The sequence below is a fragment of the Haliotis cracherodii genome, unplaced genomic scaffold (genome assembly GCF_022045235.1).
Source record: "Haliotis cracherodii isolate W230 unplaced genomic scaffold, xgHalCrac1.p SCAF_18, whole genome shotgun sequence".
In the NCBI taxonomy this organism is placed as follows: Eukaryota; Metazoa; Mollusca; class Gastropoda; order Lepetellida; family Haliotidae; genus Haliotis; species Haliotis cracherodii.
In genome coordinates this window covers 21,625,378-21,645,822 of record NW_027266273.1, presented here as the reverse complement: position 1 = coordinate 21,645,822, position 20,445 = coordinate 21,625,378, and the positions used below count along the sequence as shown (strand labels likewise).

General features: G+C 41.8%; 1 protein-coding gene across 1 annotated transcript in view; it reads left to right on the top strand.

Moving 5' to 3' along the window:
* LOC139465398 (dual oxidase maturation factor 1-like) overlaps positions 1-11,668 on the top strand; it is a 42,122-nt gene extending 30,454 nt beyond the window's left edge. The window contains exons 2-9 of the mRNA XM_071247103.1: positions 1,030-1,192; positions 1,363-1,420; positions 4,506-4,640; positions 4,971-5,036; positions 6,694-6,847; positions 8,130-8,341; positions 8,781-8,917; positions 9,249-11,668. Of these exons, the coding sequence (XP_071103204.1) occupies positions 1,031-1,192; positions 1,363-1,420; positions 4,506-4,640; positions 4,971-5,036; positions 6,694-6,847; positions 8,130-8,341; positions 8,781-8,917; positions 9,249-9,791 (1,467 nt within the window). The 5' untranslated portion in view covers position 1,030 and the 3' untranslated portion in view covers positions 9,792-11,668. The remainder of the gene's footprint in view (positions 1-1,029; positions 1,193-1,362; positions 1,421-4,505; positions 4,641-4,970; positions 5,037-6,693; positions 6,848-8,129; positions 8,342-8,780; positions 8,918-9,248) is intronic.
* The last annotated feature ends 8,777 nt before the right edge of the window (positions 11,669-20,445 follow it).

The following is a 20,445-nucleotide window of genomic DNA, read 5'->3' as shown; positions in this document are numbered from 1 at the left end:
GCGCACCACAAAGCTGATTTCGGGGTATATCTGAAGATACAGCTGAGGTCGTGTAACATTAGATGAGGCTCCTGCATCGAACGTTCTATAATTCCAAGAAAGGTGAGCTACAATAGTACTCTGTATATGGATATCTGCAACGTTCCCTCTGTATACAAAGGTAACTTTAACGTTCCCTTGTCTTGCGTCTGTACACTAGATGATTCCAATTCATTTTTTTTACACCGAAAGAAATCCCAATGTCCCAATGTCTCACTTTTGTGTACAGGACGACTTCAAGATCCCCATGTCTGACTTTTGTATACAGGATGACTTCATGATGACCCCATCTGTCTTGTATGCCTATACTGTTCCCTTGTCTGACGTCTGTATACAGGATGACGTCACGATGATCCCATCTGTCTTGTATGCCTATAATGTTCCCTTGTCTGACTTCTGTATACAGGATGACGTCACGATGACCCCATCTGTCTTGTATGCCTATACTGTTCCCTTGTCTGACGTCTGTATACAGGATGACGTCACGATGACCCCATCTGTCTTGTATGCCTATACTGTTCCCTTGTCTGACTTCTGTATACAGGATGACGTCACGATGACCCCATCTGTCTTGTATGCCTATACTGTTCCCTTGTCTGACTTCTGTATACAGGATGACTTCACGATGACCCCATCTGTCTTGTATGCCTATACTGTTCCCTTGTCTGACTTCTGTATACAGGATGACGTCACGATGATCCCATCTGTCTTGTATGCCTATAATGTTCCCTTGTCTGACTTCTGTATACAGGATGACGTCACGATGACCCCATCTGTCTTGTATGCCTATACTGTTCCCTTGTCTGACGTCTGTATACACCTGGCTTTGTCTGACAGTCTATATACAAGAGTACGTTCGTGAACACATGCGTTACTTCAATGTTGCCTTGCTTGGCCTCTGTATAGCCATGTCTGACCTGTGTACAGAAATCACGCAACAGCTTGTCCACCTACTTGCAGGGGTTCTGATGGGATGACTCTTTGTTTCAGGATGGCCTGGTTTGGCGCGTTTAGAAATAGTCACGGCTTCTCCTGGTACGAAGACAACCCCACCGCAGCAACAGTTGACATCCCCCTGGCAGCGGTCACATACTTCTGCATTCTGGTTTCCGTGGCAACACTGATAGCGTCTCTTGGAATCAGAGGCAAAGATGTGAGTATAGCTCAATCATGTTCAAAATGTGTAATTTTATTGCACGTTTTTAATTATTTTTAAATATTTTAATATTTTGATATTGATAAGGCTAACTGCTTTACCCGGAGAGGTTGTGAAGTGGTTGTAGGTTTAATGTTCATTGGGATAAAATATGTCCTTTTTTGCAGAGGTGGATAACAGCACTGCGAGCGATTTACGGGCTGGCTGTTGGTTCTATCATATTGGGTAAGTTGGACATTTTGCTTCAAATTAAGTGACATAGAATAGATTATAAACAACATAAGGCGAATGTCAGCGAGGTATGGTTATAAATAACCTCGTTGCACGAAATGACCAACTGCAGAAATACATCACCCATTTGACGCTTTCATGTGATTGTATCTGTTTGAGAAATTCCTTCTGAATCGAAAAATACCATTTGGTAAAGACTCAGAAAGAAATACTAGACGAGAACAGTAACTCCGCGAAAGGTGAAAAAACATGTGGTGAGGTTCAACGGGTTTATTCAAGACGACAGATAAATGCGCCTAAATATTTAACAGACAGATAAACAAGGGTTTACGTTCTTTTGACGGAAGGATTTGTGGCATGATTTAATGGGCATTTAACGGGTTTTATCAAGAGGAGAGAGTAAATGCGCTTAAATATTGAACCGACAGATACACAAGGTTTTACTTTCTTTTGATAGAGAGATTTGTGGCATGAATAATCGTCCGTTTTATGTAGATAATGATTTGAAGAGATCAATGCATTAACTTCAGATTTTGTTGGCGTAGAATCATAAACGTGTCAATCTGCATAGACTCAAAGCAGAAACATGTAGATGAAGACTCTGGTGACGTTTGTACTGAAGCGTCGGTTACAAACACTGTTACAAACATGCCGGGAAAGAAACAGGTCAATAACTTGAGAACAACGCCATAATTACCGAATAAGTATGGGAAATTGTGTGTTCGTGTTATTTCTAATTTCTTTCGAATACCTATCACAGTGATGCAACTGCTTTTATAGGGTTTGAGATGATAATTTTATTACAATATTACAAGCAATTGCAGGAATTAAGTCTGACACTTAATATCGGACACAAGTCGTATACTTTGAGTCGTGTTCAACAGGTAGCTAACGACATCACGCCTCTCAGTGATTTTAACACATAAACCCGTCAAGCAGCATTAGTCACGAGTGACATTTGACCTCCACGTGCAGAAATGATGTCGTCTGGCACGGTCTTGTTCAGCCATTTTGAATGACAGCTATAGGAAGTTGCTTCTGATTTGAATCACGTTTTCACAGACAGTGGGTTCTTTCATTTCGAAAAGATTGACACAAACCTTGAAAAACATTACTCATCAATTGTATTGTTAGTGGAACATCTGCGAATGTTTCTGTAAACTGGAGAATTATGTAAAAAACATGTCAAAAACATATGCATAATATTTTGTTTTCATAATATGGTTTGTAAATTCAAATGACATTTCGTTTACTGTATGAATATAAGCCACATTTTAGCATTACCGCTGCGCGCTTACTCAGATATTGGATGAAATGTAGTCTTAGCTGTGTGTAAAGACTTTAAAAATGATATTCTCTTAACATATTTATTAACGTCCCTATATAAGTTCATCATCTTGGACGCGACGTTGAACCCCATTTGACCCCCCTTCCCTTAGCATATTTTCTACAATATCCAAACTATTAATCGTGCAGTCATATTCAATAAATATCAATTAATTCTCAAAATAGGTTTAATCTTTTCACGAAAACTATTTTTTGTCATTTCGAAACTCGTCATGAATGTCTTTGTTTCACGGCGATGATGGATGAGTTTGACGTAATCGTTTGTTTTACAATGGTCTTAAACTTCACAAACATGGTTTTATGTGTCATATCAGTAGGAATATAATTGAGATCCCGTCTTGTCATCACTCTCCATCACGCCTGTCAAGGGCTGGTTGCAGTTCACGAGACATCCCGTCACGCCATTATCCTTCAGTTATACTGATTTATAATTGAGTCAACCGAAACGTATCATTATATTCTGTGTAATTGTGCGTACAACGATATTTTCTGTCGTATGCCCTAAATAATTATACCATAACAAACCGTGTTTATTACGTACATTCTAAACTGCCGGGCAAAGGAAAAAATACAACCATGTTTGATGGTGGCTAAAAATGAAACACACATGAAATGGTTATGCGATAGCGGTGTACTTGATACGAATATCATAATTGCGTTTTGGACCTTAATTTTGCAGTGCTTTCGGCGACTGTTTTTAGCCGAGTAACGTTTGTAATTCTTTTGTCAAATCCATTTTTTAAGTGTATACCTTTTTCTCCCAGCAGTTTCTTAAAAATTACCGATGTGATGAAAATAAATAAATAATCAACATAGCTGGGTTGTTAAAATGTCACCTGAAATAGGCTCGACATGAACGTTTGAGGTCGGGATTGCTGTATCTTACTAACACCACAGTAGTTTTTGTTTCTGATCGCGCGGACTTATCCCAGCACTGCCTGGGGCGGAAGGAATTAGGAAAGTTATGCATTTCTTACTTAGATGATGTGCTGGCTTATATTTTGTCACCATGCATGTACAGATAAAAAACTTGTTGCAAAGATTAACTGAGAAATGCTGAATAAACATTATTATTCATAAAAAGGTAAACATTTTATTTTGTAAGGGGCCTGGGATCATATGAAAGATATTTCATGAAAAACTTGAAATACAATTTGCCTCTTTCTGGAATAAAGATAAAATTATAAGAAATAAATTATTTTGTATGAAAATGAATTTTTTTTTTGACGAATCCACTGAATGGCGCCATGCTTCATTTGTCTCGAACCAGTCAGTTGTTTCCAAACAAATATTAATAGAAGTATGATTAACATTATCTTATTTGTGAGTGAGTGAGTGAGTGGGTGAGTGAGTGAGTTGGGTTTAACGCAGCTTTTAACAGTATTCCAGTCATATCGCGGCGTGTCAGCTTAATGTGGGAGGAAAGCCCGAAGTGATGCAGGTTTCAGACGTTAACACTTCGGTGAAACCCACGAGCACGTGTATGGTGATGACAAACCTAGAAACATAATCGGGGCGAACCGGGATTCGAACCCACAATCATAGGTTTCTGGCGTGCCCAAGGGACACAACTCTGCGCAGCGCATAATCTTATTAACGTGTAATTAACCATACGTAAGCAATCCAGTACACATTTACACATTTGGACAAGGTACACACATAAAATGTGATTGAAGTAGTTTTACGATATATCAATGTGTATGTATATATGACATGATGTTGTTCTCTCTAGTGGGCGCCTACAGCCACAGCTGGCAGACAGGGACGTTACAGGTGACCACGCCCTACGTTTATCGGTCGCCCCAGCAGTTCCAGGGGGTGGTGGGTGTCCACGTTGCTCTCCACGGGGCCAATGTTACTCTGATAGGTAAGACTGATATTTGGTAATGTTTCTGTGTTTCTGTGACATTGTCTCTATGATAGCGTTCTATGGTATCTTTTCTGTGATAGCGTTTCTGTGATAGTGTTTCTGGGATAGTGTTTCCGTAATAGTGTTTCTGTGAAAGCGTTTCTGTGACAGTGTTTCTGTAACAGTGTTTCTGTGATTTTGTCTCGAGGAAGGTATCTGTGGCATAATTTCTTCACTTAACACCAAATACTGATTTCATGATTTTATTTTGTAGTTATATTCAGCTTCCGATTATAATATTCCTTACATGACGTCAGTAAACTTCATTTGTGGTTATGTTGTTTCTAGGTCAATTCGGAAGTTCCCCCCACAGTGGTCACGTGGCCTACTCCGAGAGCCTCCCGTGGAGTGATTGTAAGTACCCCACATCCTGCCCTGTCCACATCACAGTAGCGGATAACGAATACAATCCTTAGATTGACATCCAACTGTTTCTGTCCATATTTTAGGAACAAAACAATTTCATTCACTTTTCTGCTATACGTTTCCTCTTCGGAATTCTGCTCCCTAAAAGGTCACCGCAGTGGTACAACATATACACTGTAAGGTGGTCTGTCAGTATCACAGCGTGACCGATGGAGTGGACACTCCATGGCCACTGACCACTTCCTGCAGTGGACGGATCTACATCCTAGTCCCAGCTTGGTGCGTCATTTGACTAACTAGGCAGAACTAAATGTCAGTAACGAATAGAGCTCTATATCGCCAAGTTAGCAAATTAATATGTAATCTAAGCTTTTATGGCCATTGATGACGAGTATGTGATTTTAATGTAAGTACTGTTCTCAGGTGGACAAACACACATGTCATTCACATACATACCACAGCAACATACATAATTTATCCACATATATACCACAGAAACATGCATCATGCATCATAAAAATATAATAGAAACATACCAGTTCGAATTAACATAAAGTATAACGAGAGCGTATTCAAAACAAGTGACAAATACTTAACACTAAATTGTAGAAAAATGATGTACGTGGTAAGTCGTATGCTTAATAGTTCGCCAAATTCATAGAAATATGAAACGATTATGTCCAACGATAATAGAACAATAACAAGACTATGTCAGCTGAAGCCATGTACTCGGACTTCATAAAGCAAAATTAGTTTTGTAACATCATTAAGGTTAAGAAAATGATCCATAGAATATGTTAATGGGTTGGCTCTATACCTCTACTACGTCAGTAACTCCCAACGAGGTTAATGTACCCAATTCATGGTCAATGTCACCCACTTTTGACAGTTATAGGGACATGTATTGAGAAATATATCAGCACAAACACGAATCGGTGATGGATGAACGAGCCATGTTCATTCATATCAATCATAGGGTCTAGGACTACGTTACCGATTAAGACATCAGCTAGGTTCGTTATCGCCGTCGTCCCGTTTGTATTCCATTTACGAGCACGGTGATATCTGTTATTTTTTACACATAATTATTGATACTGGGTCTCTTGTTGCATATCCATAGTACACGATATTGATACGATGTTAGTGTGTTAATGAAGAGATTAATGTAGGACTATTTTTGTTGCTGGGCTCCGCGTGGATCATGGTGTGATATAGGTTCAACGATGTAACGCTTGTAACGGAAATACACATGAATATAATGAAAATATTGACAGTGGAATATAACGCGACTACAATCATGACAATATGTTGGGGCATAGAGGGTAGTGTCTTTCCAACTGTCTGTAATGTTGGAATGGTCCCTTGCTAGCTGTCTGTAATGTTGGAATGTTCCCTTCTAACTGTCTGTAATGTTGGAATGTTCCCTTGCTAACTGTCTGTAATGTTGGAATGTTCCCTTGCTAGCTGTCTGTAATGTTGGAATGGTCCCTTGCTAACTGTCTGTAATGTTGGAATGTTCCCTTGCTAACTGTCTGTAATGTTGGAATGTTCCCTTGCCAACTGTCTGTAATGTTGGAATGGTCCCTTGCCAACTGTGTAATGTTGGAATGGTCTGTCTGTAATGTTGGAATGGTCCCTTTTTTAGTTGGTCATGAATCCGACGCCTTCCATGACTTTGTGGGGCGTGGTCTCCCTGACCCAATCCTGAGGGTGGTGGAACACCTGTGTGCTGACGCCGGGGGACTGCGGTGGGGGAAGGCGTTCCATACAGCCGGCGACTTCGCATGTGCCCTGCTCTGGTAAGTCAGGCAGTCACAGGAGCAAGTGAGTGTGGGAGTAAGCTGGGTTTAACGCCACTGTTAGCAGTACGGGCCATTTCAAGAAAAATATATACATCAAAGATACAAACAAAATGTCACTGTAACTACAAATAACTATAAAACACGGGCATGACGGCCAGTGTTTGTGTGCCAAGAGATAGGACCTAGCCAGTCTGGTTTCTAAGAGGTTGCACCAACACGTCTTTTGTTATAAATGAGACAAAAAAATTATCAATCGAGGTGTTATTCACAATCTCTTTTAGTTAATGAGACCGTGTCACCAAAGATACTAACCCTCGGGCTACCGACTATGAAACATAATGGTATTTCTAAAGAACCGCTTTATATATCCATTGGCAGTTATATGAAAATAAGTCTAAGGGCCTATGGTTAATGTTCTCGCTTTTGCAGTTGAGCGATCACAGGCAACGTATGTCACGTCGTATGTCCGTGACCATATGACCTCAAATGGGACAATGGCTTCTCGGTAGCCGCAGTTTTTTCCTTCAAACTTCATATCATGTCATTCTGAAATGAAGTATGACTACTCCGAAAATATGCTCCCAAAATATTTGTTAATATTTGCTATTACTTTTCAAACATCACTTTATTTGTTTGCATTTTTTATTATCCGTGATTTGAGTATTTGTGTTTTTTGACTATAAGTCATATATTATATTTTGTGTGTGGCCATGTCGTCTAATGCGTCGCAATTGAAACGGCATCCTTATCTGTCATAGGTTCAAATCCCTGTTCGCCCTGAGTATTTTTCTAGGTTTATCTGCACCAAAGCCGTTCCTTGGTTTCAACAAAGTGGTAAACGTCTAAAACCCGAAACACTTCCGTTTCCCTCCAACATCTAGCTGAAACTCACTCACTCACTCTTGCGACCCCGAAACATCAAGAAGAGAATGCCCTGATTCTAAATCCGCAAACATTTATGAATAATTTGTCAAATTAAGAAATAAAAGAATATAGAAAGAATAGATAGGAGAATAAATACAGTTAAGCAATGCTGGCATTTAATTTGAAAGTGCGGGAGAGATTGATTAAAATTATGTAAATTTAGAACGTCCAAGCTGGAGATTAATCAATCTTAACAGATTCTGGTGAAAACTGGTGAAACTTATATGAAAATAGATCACTGAAAATCAGTCATGACACCAGCTGTTAACGAAAGATATAACTCAACTAATACGTAGAATTTAATTAGTTATCTAGATGGAGTGTTTTATCGCTTTTGTCTTATTTCTTTTCACAGGACAGCTTTCGCATTTTGGATCGTGACCAATATACTGTTGTTCAGTGTCATCTGCTACGGGGGCTACATGTTCGTCCTGACGGGGTTCACAATGTCCTTGACCTGTCTGGTGTACCATGTCTGCCAACCCAGCAACTCGCTCGTTATATCGTATGGCGAGCACATCCTCAGAACATACTATGACTGGTCGTTCTGGCTCATCCTTGTTACAGGTGAGAACACAATATAGAGCGCTGCTGTCCTTGATAGAGGAAGAGGTGCAAAAGAAACCATTTGTGTCTGTATCGGTTAGCACCATCGATGGCCAAATATTTGGGTAAAGAAATTTGTCAAGCCTATTTTATGAACTTATTGGAGTAATTCTTTGATAAGACAAGCAGCTTGTGGAGAAATTTGATAACTCGTTTAATGTGGAAATATACTACTCAAAATAAGTTCAGGATCACCTGATTCTTTCATTGTACTATATTTGCCATTTCATGTCATGACATATTAACCATAGTAATATGAAAGAATCGTTTGAGTAGTATATACACCATGTCATCACATTCTGGTAATAATTTTCGAAATCCACCAAGAGGCAGGGTTTGGGACAGGGGTACTATTCACCTCAGCATCTGATCCTTCAATGTACCACATTCTCTGTTTTAGGACTAGCGACTTTCGTCCTTGGTCTCCTGATTGTGTTCTTGGACCATATCTTCCCAAAGAAGATGGCGGAGGTGATGGGCGTCGATGCTGGTATTGAGGACGACAGGGGAGAATTTGGGGCCTTCGCTTCTCTCAGGGTGAGATCACGTTCTAGTAACTAGCTCCCCATATGACTCTTAAATGCACAAAACTAAAAAAAAAAAACGTTCCGTGTAAGAGAAATGTATTTGCATGATGGAGTAGAGAGAGAGAGAGAGAGAGAGAGAGAGAGAGAGAGAGAGAGAGAGAGAGAGAGAGAGAGAGAGAGAGAGAGGAGGGTTCGGGTTAAAATATGTCTTCAGCATCCCATGCTTGCCGTAAAAGGCGACTATGCTTGTCGTAACATGCGACTAACGGGATCGGGTGGTCAGGCTCGCTGACTTGGTTGTTGCATGTCATCATTTTCTGATGTGTTTATGATCGTTGCAGGATCGAAAAGAAAGTATCTTCTTCACACAAGATAGGAGGGGAAGCATATTCCAGGACCGAGAAAGACGCAGTAGTTTGTACCCCGGGGCGGAAAGGAGGACCAGCGTGTTTGGGGATCAGCAGAGAAGAGGCAGTTTCTGTGGCATGGCATGGTATTCCAACAAGGGCTTCACTTCAGCTGATGAAAAGACCAGAGTGAACCCCCTTTTTACAGGGCGGAACAGCATTACAGAAGAGGATGAAATTTTACCTGCTAAAACCCAAACAGAAGTCCAAATAAACATTGAAGATGAAGAGGGTAATATAACTTCCGGTGCGGACCGGAAGTCCTCATGTTCGTCTGCTAAGGAGGACAGGGATAATGACTTAAATGAGAAGCAGGCTTCATCTAGTGTTACACTAGAGATTGGACGGTTGAGCCGACAGTTGTCGCACGACTCGGGGAATGAAAGCGGCTGTGTTCAGACTCGTGACTTTGACAGTACCTCATCCAGTGATGCTTGTGCTGAATGCAGTCAGTCCCTAGACTCCAACACAAGCTGAACATCGGTGGACATTCCGATTGCAAACCATTGTCTTCCTTCTTGCTATGGCTCAAACCCTATAAATTTCAACTAAAATATCAAATGAGTACATATTTTAGAAAGTGTAACGTCTCACAGAATCAATCAAAATTGCTTCAAGAGATTCGCTCATGACCTGACATACATGTTCGAATCATTGAGTACACGCTTGGCGTTTCAGGACGGAGTTTTGGTTTTGCAATCTGTCCACCAGTGTCCATTCATCAGTGACGTTATGTAGAGGTCAAGGTCTCCGCTTTTCTACCGCATGTATTTCTGTCTTCCTGCTTACAATGACACCAGGATGCATTCCGCCATGCCAGACATTTCCTGCTGCCATGACAACGGTTGAACTCCGGCGTCTTCCAGGACCATGACAACTGACGTAACCACGCCATCCTCGCCATTTTGTCTGACGTTGATCATCAGCTCATACCCCCTTGTCTTTCATACCTGCATAATCCGAAACAGACTACTGATTGTGTTTCAATCTCTTTATATACTAGACTGTTGCAGCGAGTGTATAATGACTCACATGTAGCACATACATGGCACGTGGGAACTACTGCATGCCAAGCCGTCTCCCATGTTCTCGTCAGGCGACCAGTAGTGTTCCTCGTCATGTAAATATGTGGTTTAGTTTCTCGTGATTTCCACATTTATATTAGAGAACAATATTATATTTAGTCCCCAATGGTAAGATGTTATGTATTATGCGTTGAAGGAGATTATTTCCTTGGAAACTTGTCAGTATAAACAACGAAACAACCATTAAATTTGGAGTTGACTTAATGTTGATGATTAAAACTAGGATATAACCTTCATGTGAACGTATGCTATTAATTGTGTAGCTGTAGAATAGAATATGTTATATATCCAGCAGATCATGGTGGGTGCTATGTGTGGGATTTAACAACAGATTAACTTAAGATGATATGAAATGAAATGCCATCATATTCCTGGTAAAACTTTATAACAAAACGTGTTTTTAAGAATATCATATGTCAATATCACTATCACATCATTGGTATACTATGGTTTAATATAATTAACAATTTGGTAATTTTTTTTGTGAAAGAATATATATCAAGCAACTGTCGAATCCGTGTCAAATCTGGTTATATTGAAGAATACCCCCGCCCTCTCTGAGCCATTGAATACCAGTGTCAAGTCTTGAAATAAGAACAGAGAGAGTGATAAATATCCACAAACTGTTATCTCAAACGAGGGTTTTCACGTCAACTAGTTTATACAAAATGAATTTCGTTATTGTACAATATTTCGATTCTTGTTTAATTATGAAAAAATACAAGATCATACAGGTATAGATCTAATCTTGTGTGTTCGTCTCACACCTGGGATTTCTTGTGACTTTGGTAGCGGAAGCGACTGTAGCTGACGTGATACTGCCCCCTCCCACCACATGGGCAAGGTATGCTGACCCTCAATCACCTGATACCGCCATCCGTGGCTCGTGAGATGTTGGACACCATAAGCATTAATCCACTTTAAAAGATATATACTACTCCAAAATAGTGACTGATCACCCTGTTGTGTCATATTATCACAGTTCATATGCCATGACACGACAGCTCAACCATATTGAAATGAAAGAAGCAGGTGATCCTTTATTTTTTAGTAGTATAGGTATTGTGTTTGATTAGAAGTCGATTGTATATTTTACATATCTAATATTTGTTGATTCGTGTACAGACTATGTTGATACCAATTTAGAAGTGACGTTTGTGAAGTACAGTATCTGTACGTATGTACAGTTGATGTGTGTGATCAATATAGGTAAGTGTCTACTGTAGGTGTACGAACAGTATATGTGCAGTCTTGTTTGACAATTTATGTTCCGTGTCATGAGATTATTGTACAAATATAACACTGTTAAACTTATTTTTGAATTAAAAATTATTTGAAATGTTGAAGTTTGTAATGTTGTCATGTTTTACCAATGCATGAATTAGACGCTTGCGTTGCTAGGGAAGTGTTTAAATCCACACAAAGATTCAGCTCAATGATCCTTGGTTTCTCAGTACCATGCCCATGTCTGAAGGGCCCTGCCCTTTGTATGATGTCTGCAGCCTGCGTCTCTGTAGGCTTTCCTCCCGCATTGAGGTATTCCTCAAATGTTAAGTCGACACTCGGGTATTCCTCCCATGTTAAGTCGACACTCTGATATTCCTCCGATGTTAAGTCGACACTCGGGTATTCCTCCTATGTTAAATCGACACTCGGGTATTCTTCCCATGTTAAGTCGACACTCTGGTATTCCTTCCTGTCAAGGAGACACTCTGGTATTCCTCCCATGTTAAGTCGACGCTCGGGTATTCCTCCAATGTTAAGTCCACACTTGGGTATTCCTCCCATGTTAAGTAGACGCTCGGATATTCCTCCAATGTTAAGTCGGCACTTGGGTATTCCTCCCATGTTAAGTCGACACTCTGATATTCCTCCGATGTTAAATCGACACTCTGGTATTCCTCCTATGTTAAGTCGACACTCTGGTATTCCTTCCTGTCAAGGAGACACTCTGGTATTCCTCCCATGTTAAGTCGACACTCGGGTATTCCTCCAATGTTAAGTCGGCACTTGGGTATTCCTCCCATGTTAAGTCGACACTCTGATATTCCTCCGATGTTAAGTCGACACTCGGGTATTCCTCCAATGTTAAGTCGACACTCGGGTATTCCTCCCATGTCAAGAAGACGCTCTGATATTCCTCAAATGTTAAGTCGACATTCGGGTATTCATTCCATGTTAAATCGACACTTGGGTATTCCTCAAATGTTATGTAGACACTCCTCGGGTATTCTTCCCATGTCAAGTAGACGCTGGAATATTCCTCCAATGTTAAGTCGACACTCAGATATTCCTCCAATGTCAATTAGAAGCCCGGATATTCCTCAAATGTTTAGTCGACACTGGGGTATTCATTCCATGTTAAATCGACCCTTGGGTATTCCTCCCATGTTATGTAGACACTCCTCGGGTCTTCCTCCCATGTTAAGTTGACACTTGGGTATTCCTCCAATGTTAAGTCAACACTCTGGTATTCCCCCCATGTTAAGTCGACACTTGGGTATTCCTCCGATGTTAAGCCGACACTCTGGTATTCCTCCAATGTTAAGTCGACACTCTGATATTCCTTCCTGTCAAGGAGACACTCTGGTATTACTCCCATGTTAAGTCGACACTCGGGTATTCCTCCTATGTTAAGTCCACACTTGGGTATTCCTCCCATGTTAAGTAGACGCTCGGATATTCCTCCTATGTTAAATCGACACTCGGGTATTCTTCCCATGTTAAGTCGACACTCTGGTATTCCTTCCTGTCAAGGAGACACTCTGGTATTCCTCCCATGTTAAATCGACACTCGGGTATTCTTCCCATGTTAAGTCGACACTCTGGTATTCCTTCCTGTCAAGGAGACACTCTGGTATTCCTCCCATGTTAAGTCGACGCTCGGGTATTCCTCCAATGTTAAGTCCACACTTGGGTATTCCTCCCATGTTAAGTAGACGCTCGGATATTCCTCCAATGTTAAGTCGGCACTTGGGTATTCCTCCCATGTTAAGTCGACACTCTGATATTCCTCCGATGTTAAATCGACACTCTGGTATTCCTCCTATGTTAAGTCGACACTCTGGTATTCCTTCCTGTCAAGGAGACACTCTGGTATTCCTCCCATGTTAAGTCGACACTCGGGTATTCCTCCAATGTTAAGTCGGCACTTGGGTATTCCTCCCATGTTAAGTCGACACTCTGATATTCCTCCGATGTTAAGTCGACACTCGGGTATTCCTCCAATGTTAAGTCGACACTCGGGTATTCCTCCCATGTCAAGAAGACGCTCTGATATTCCTCAAATGTTAAGTCGACATTCGGGTATTCATTCCATGTTAAATCGACACTTGGGTATTCCTCAAATGTTATGTAGACACTCCTCGGGTATTCTTCCCATGTCAAGTAGACGCTGGAATATTCCTCCAATGTTAAGTCGACACTCAGATATTCCTCCAATGTCAATTAGAAGCCCGGATATTCCTCAAATGTTTAGTCGACACTGGGGTATTCATTCCATGTTAAATCGACCCTTGGGTATTCCTCCCATGTTATGTAGACACTCCTCGGGTCTTCCTCCCATGTTAAGTTGACACTTGGGTATTCCTCCAATGTTAAGTCAACACTCTGGTATTCCCCCCATGTTAAGTCGACACTTGGGTATTCCTCCGATGTTAAGCCGACACTCTGGTATTCCTCCAATGTTAAGTCGACACTCTGATATTCCTTCCTGTCAAGGAGACACTCTGGTATTACTCCCATGTTAAGTCGACACTCGGGTATTCCTCCTATGTTAAGTCCACACTTGGGTATTCCTCCCATGTTAAGTAGACGCTCGGATATTCCTCCTATGTTAAATCGACACTCGGGTATTCTTCCCATGTTAAGTCGACACTCTGGTATTCCTTCCTGTCAAGGAGACACTCTGGTATTCCTCCCATGTTAAGTCGACACTCGGGTATTCCTCCAATGTTAAGTCCACACTTGGGTATTCCTCCCATGTTAAGTAGACGCTCGGATATTCCTCCAATGTTAAGTCGGCACTTGGGTATTCCTCCCATGTTAAGTCGACACTCTGATATTCCTCCGATGTTAAGTCGACACTCGGGTATTCCTCCTATGTTAAGTCGACACTCTGGTATTCCTTCCTGTCAAGGAGACACTCTGGTATTCCTCCCATGTTAAGTCGACACTCGGGTATTCCTCCAATGTTAAGTCGGCACTTGGGTATTCCTCCCATGTTAAGTCGACACTCTGATATTCCTCCGATGTTAAGTCGACACTCGGGTATTCCTCCAATGTTAAGTCGACACTCGGGTATTCCTCCCATGTCAAGAAGACGCTCTGATATTCCTCAAATGTTAAGTCGACATTCGGGTATTCATTCCATGTTAAATCGACACTTGGGTATTCCTCAAATGTTATGTAGACACTCCTCGGGTATTCTTCCCATGTCAAGTAGACGCTGGAATATTCCTCCAATGTTAAGTCGACACTCAGATATTCCTCCAATGTCAATTAGAAGCCCGGATATTCCTCAAATGTTTAGTCGACACTGGGGTATTCATTCCATGTTAAATCGACCCTTGGGTATTCCTCCCATGTTATGTAGACACTCCTCGGGTCTTCCTCCCATGTTAAGTTGACACTTGGGTATTCCTCCAATGTTAAGTCAACACTCTGGTATTCCCCCCATGTTAAGTCGACACTTGGGTATTCCTCCGATGTTAAGCCGACACTCTGGTATTCCTCCAATGTTAAGTCGACACTCTGATATTCCTTCCTGTCAAGGAGACACTCTGGTATTCCTCCCATGTTAAGTCGACACTCGGGTATTCCTCCTATGTTAAGTCCACACTTGGGTATTCCTCCCATGTTAAGTAGACGCTCGGATATTCCTCCTATGTTAAATCGACACTCGGGTATTCTTCCCATGTTAAGTCGACACTCTGGTATTCCTTCCTGTCAAGGAGACACTCTGGTATTCCTCCCATGTTAAGTCGACACTCGGGTATTCCTCCAATGTTAAGTCCACACTTGGGTATTCCTCCCATGTTAAGTAGACGCTCGGATATTCCTCCAATGTTAAGTCGGCACTTGGGTATTCCTCCCATGTTAAGTCGACTCTCTGATATTCCTCCGATGTTAAGTCGACACTCGGGTATTCCTCCTATGTTAAGTCGACACTCTGGTATTCCTTCCTGTCAAGGAGACACTCTGGTATTCCTCCCATGTTAAGTCGACACTCGGGTATTCCTCCAATGTTAAGTCGGCACTTGGGTATTCCTCCCATGTTAAGTCGACACTCTGATATTCCTCCGATGTTAAGTAGACACTCGGGTATTCCTCCAATGTTAAGTCGACACTCGGGTATTCCTCCCATGTCAAGAAGACGCTCTGATATTCCTCAAATGTTAAGTCGACATTCGGGTATTCATTCCATGTTAAATCGACACTTGGGTATTCCTCAAATGTTATGTAGACACTCCTCGGGTATTCTTCCCATGTCAAGTAGACGCTGGAATATTCCTCCAATGTTAAGTCGACACTCAGATATTCCTCCAATGTCAATTAGAAGCCCGGATATTCCTCAAATGTTTAGTCGACACTGGGGTATTCATTCCATGTTAAATCGACCCTTGGGTATTCCTCCCATGTTATGTAGACACTCCTCGGGTCTTCCTCCCATGTTAAGTTGACACTTGGGTATTCCTCCAATGTTAAGTCAACACTCTGGTATTCCCCCCATGTTAAGTCGACACTTGGGTATTCCTCCGATGTTAAGCCGACACTCTGGTATTCCTCCAATGTTAAGTCGACACTCTGATATTCCTTCCTGTCAAGGAGACACTCTGGTATTCCTCCCATGTTAAGTCGACACTCGGGTATTCCTCCTATGTTAAGTCCACACTTGGGTATTCCTCCCATGTTAAGTAGACGCTCGGATATTCCTCCTATGTTAAATCGACACTCGGGTATTCTTCCCATGTTAAGTCGACACTCTGGTATTCCTTCCTGTCAAGGAGACACTCTGGTATTCCTCCCATGTTAAGTCGACACTCGGGTATTCCTCCAATGTTAAGTCCACACTTGGGTATTCCTCCCATGTTAAGTAGACGCTCGGATATTCCTCCAATGTTAAGTCGGCACTTGGGTATTCCTCCCATGTTAAGTCGACTCTCTGATATTCCTCCGATGTTAAGTCGACACTCGGGTATTCCTCCTATGTTAAGTCGACACTCTAGTATTCCTTCCTGTCAAGGAGACACTCTGGTATTCCTCCCATGTTAAGTCGACACTCGGGTATTCCTCCAATGTTAAGTCGGCACTTGGGTATTCCTCCCATGTTAAGTCGACACTCTGATATTCCTCCGATGTTAAGTAGACACTCGGGTATTCCTCCAATGTTAAGTCGACACTCGGGTATTCCTCCCATGTCAAGAAGACGCTCTGATATTCCTCAAATGTTAAGTCGACATTCGGGTATTCATTCCATGTTAAATCGACACTTGGGTATTCCTCAAATGTTATGTAGACACTCCTCGGGTATTCTTCCCATGTCAAGTAGACGCTGGAATATTCCTCCAATGTTAAGTCGACACTCAGATATTCCTCCAATGTCAATTAGAAGCCCGGATATTCCTCAAATGTTTAGTCGACACTGGGGTATTCATTCCATGTTAAATCGACCCTTGGGTATTCCTCCCATGTTATGTAGACACTCCTCGGGTCTTCCTCCCATGTTAAGTTGACACTTGGGTATTCCTCCAATGTTAAGTCAACACTCTGGTTTTCCCCTATGTTAAGTCGACACTTGGGTATTCCTCCGATGTTAAGCCGACACTCTGGTATTCCTCCAATGTTAAGTCGACACTCTGGTATTCCTCCAATGTTAAGTCGACACTCTGGTATTCCTCAGATGTTAAGCCGTCACTCTGATATTCCTCCGATGTTAAGTCAACACTCGGGTATTTCTCCAATGTTAAGTCGACACTCTGATATTCCTCAAATGTTAAGTCGACACTCGGGTATTCTTCCCATGTTAAGTAGATGCTCGGATATTCCTCAAATGTTAAGTCGACACTCGGGTATTCATTCCTTGTTAAATCGACCCTTGGGTATTCCTCCCATGTTAAGTAGACACTCCTCGGGCATTCTTCCCATGTCAAATAGACGCTGGAATATTCCTCCAATGTTAAGTCGACACTCTGGTATTCCTCCAATGTTAAGTCGACACTCTGGTATTCCTCCAATGTTAAGTCGACACTCTGGTATTCCTCCAATGTTAAGTCGACACTCGGGTATTCCTCCAATGTCAATTAGACGCTCGGATATTCCTCAAATGTTAAGTCGACACTTGGGTATTCCTTCCATGTTAAGTAGACGTTAGGATATTCCTCCCATGTTAAGTAGACGTTAGGATATTCCTCCCATGTTAAGTAGACGCTCGGATATCCCTTCCATGTTAAGTAGACGTTAGGATATTCCTTCCATGTTAAGTCGACACTCGGGTATTCCTCCCATGTTTAGCACACGCTCGGATATTCCTCCCATGTTAAGTCGACGCTCTGGTAGTCCTCCCATGTTAAGTAGACATTAGGATATTCCTTCTATGTTAAGTAGACGTTAGGATATTCCTTCCATGTTAAGTTGACACTCGGGTATTCCTCCCATGTTAAGTCGACACTCGGGTATTCTTCCCATGTTAAGTCGACACTTGGGCATTCCTCCAATGTTCAGTCGACACTCGGGTATTCTTCCCATGTTAAGTCGACACTTGGGCATTGCTCCAATGTTAAGTCGACACTCTGGTATTCCTCCAATGTTAAGTCGACACTCTGGTATTCCTTCGATGTTAAGCCGACTCTCGGGTATTCCTCCCATGTCAATTAGACGCTCGGATATTCCTCAAATGTTAAGTTGACACTCTGGTATTCCTCCCATGTTAAGTAGACGTTATGATATTCTTTCCATGTTAAGTAGACGTTAGGATGTTCCTTCCATGTTAAGTCGACACTTGGGTATTCCTCCCATGTTTAGCACACGCTCGGATATTCCTGAAATGTTAAGTCGACACTCTGGTAGTCCTCCCATGTTAAGTAGACGTTAGGATATTCCTTCCATGCTAAGTTGACACTCGGGTATTCTTCCCATGTTCAGTAGACGTTCGGATATTCCTCCAATGTTAAGTCGACACTTAGGTATTCCTCCAATGTTAAGTCGACACTTGGGTATTCCTCCCATGTTAAGTCGACACTCTGGTATTCCTCCGCTTTAAGCCGACACTCGGATATTCCTCCCATGTCAAGAAGAGGCTCTGATATTCCTCAAATGTTAAGTCGACATTCGGGTATTGATTCCATGTTAAATCGACACTCGGGTATTCTTCCCATGTTAAGTAGACACTCCTCGGGTATTCTTCCCATGTCAAGTAGACGCTGGAATATTCCTCCAATGTTAAGTTGACACTCGGGTCTTCTTCCCATGTTAAGTCGACACTTGGGTATTCCTCGAATGTTAAGCCGACAATCGGGTATTCCTCACATGTCAATTAGATGCTCGGATATTCCTCAAATGTTAAGTCGACACTCGGGTATTCATTCCATGTTAAATCGACCCTTGGGTATTCCTCCCATGTTAAGTAGACGCTGGAATATTCTTCAAATGTTAAGTCGACACTCGGGTCTTCCTTCCATGTTAAGTAGACACTCGGGTATTCCTCCCATGTTAAGTCGACAGTGGGGTATTCCACCCATGTTAAGTAGACGCTCTGGTAGTCCTCCAATGTTAAGTAGACGCTCGAATATTCCTTCCATGTTAAGTCGGCACGCGGGTATTCCTCAAATGTTAAGTCCACACTCGGATATTCCTTCCATGTTAAGAAGACCTGGGATATTCCTCCCATGTTTAGTAGACGCTCGGATATTCCTCCCATGTTTAGTAGACGCTCGGATATTCCTCCCATGTTAAGTCGACGCACAGGGGTATACATCCCATGTTCCAAAAATAATATAGATCCGTGTAGATTCAGTTGGTTAATGCAATATGACGCAAAATAACTTCTTTTTCTTCTTCTTATTATTTACAGATGAAAATAAATAAATGTTGCAAAGAGGGTTTGGGTGATCCTGGCACAGTCAGGCTGGTTAGGCTCATCATCAGCTCAGGGCCCTTGCCCTCTCTACAGGCAGCCCAGACAGCCAGTGGGACTTCTCCCAGGACGTGCTGCCTAGTCAAACCCACACAGAATTTTTCCGAGAATCATCAGACAATTAAATGTGTGCAAAAGTTCACAGAACAATTCTATTATGAAGAGCCTCCACGTTAATCAAACCACGCCACGATTATGATTATTATTAAACTGTTCAAAATAGTCAGCATTTAGATGAGCATAAGCAAAGATAAATATCAAGGTGGAAATAATTTCTTCAAGCACTACCCTATATTCAAAGTCGAGAGTCACTTTTCTGTGAAATGGCATGACAAATTACAGCTACATCTCCACATCGGGGTGTTCAAGTGTACAAGTGTGTATTAGGGGACACTTGGGTAATCTCTTACTCATTTTCTTATTATTTTAGACCGCCTCCGCCCGGAGAGCAGAAGGTCTGGGGTTCGATCCTCGGCCGCGTCATACCAAAAGACGTTAAAAGATGGTACTTGTTGTTACCCTGTCTGGCGCTCGGCATTAATGGGCTAAAGCAAGGACTGGTCTGCTCGTAGTCAGTATACTGTGTCTGAGTGGGAAATTCATGTTAAACTGCGGCATGGTATCTCAGTGGGCTAGCACTATAAATCGGCATCAGTCCGGACTAGTACAAGCAGCCACACAAACACACACACGTGCATGCACGTCGCTATATAAGTGCAATAATCTTGGACGCGACGTTAAACCCAATTTCACCTCACCTCACCTTATTATTTTAATGGATGTCTGACTTGTTTCATATTATGTGACAGGATCACAGGTATGAATGCCCCAAGGCACAGCGCCTTCCACGTATCAATGTGTGCCTCCTTTGATGAAATAAGAAAAGTACTTACATCCACAGATGTCTAATTTT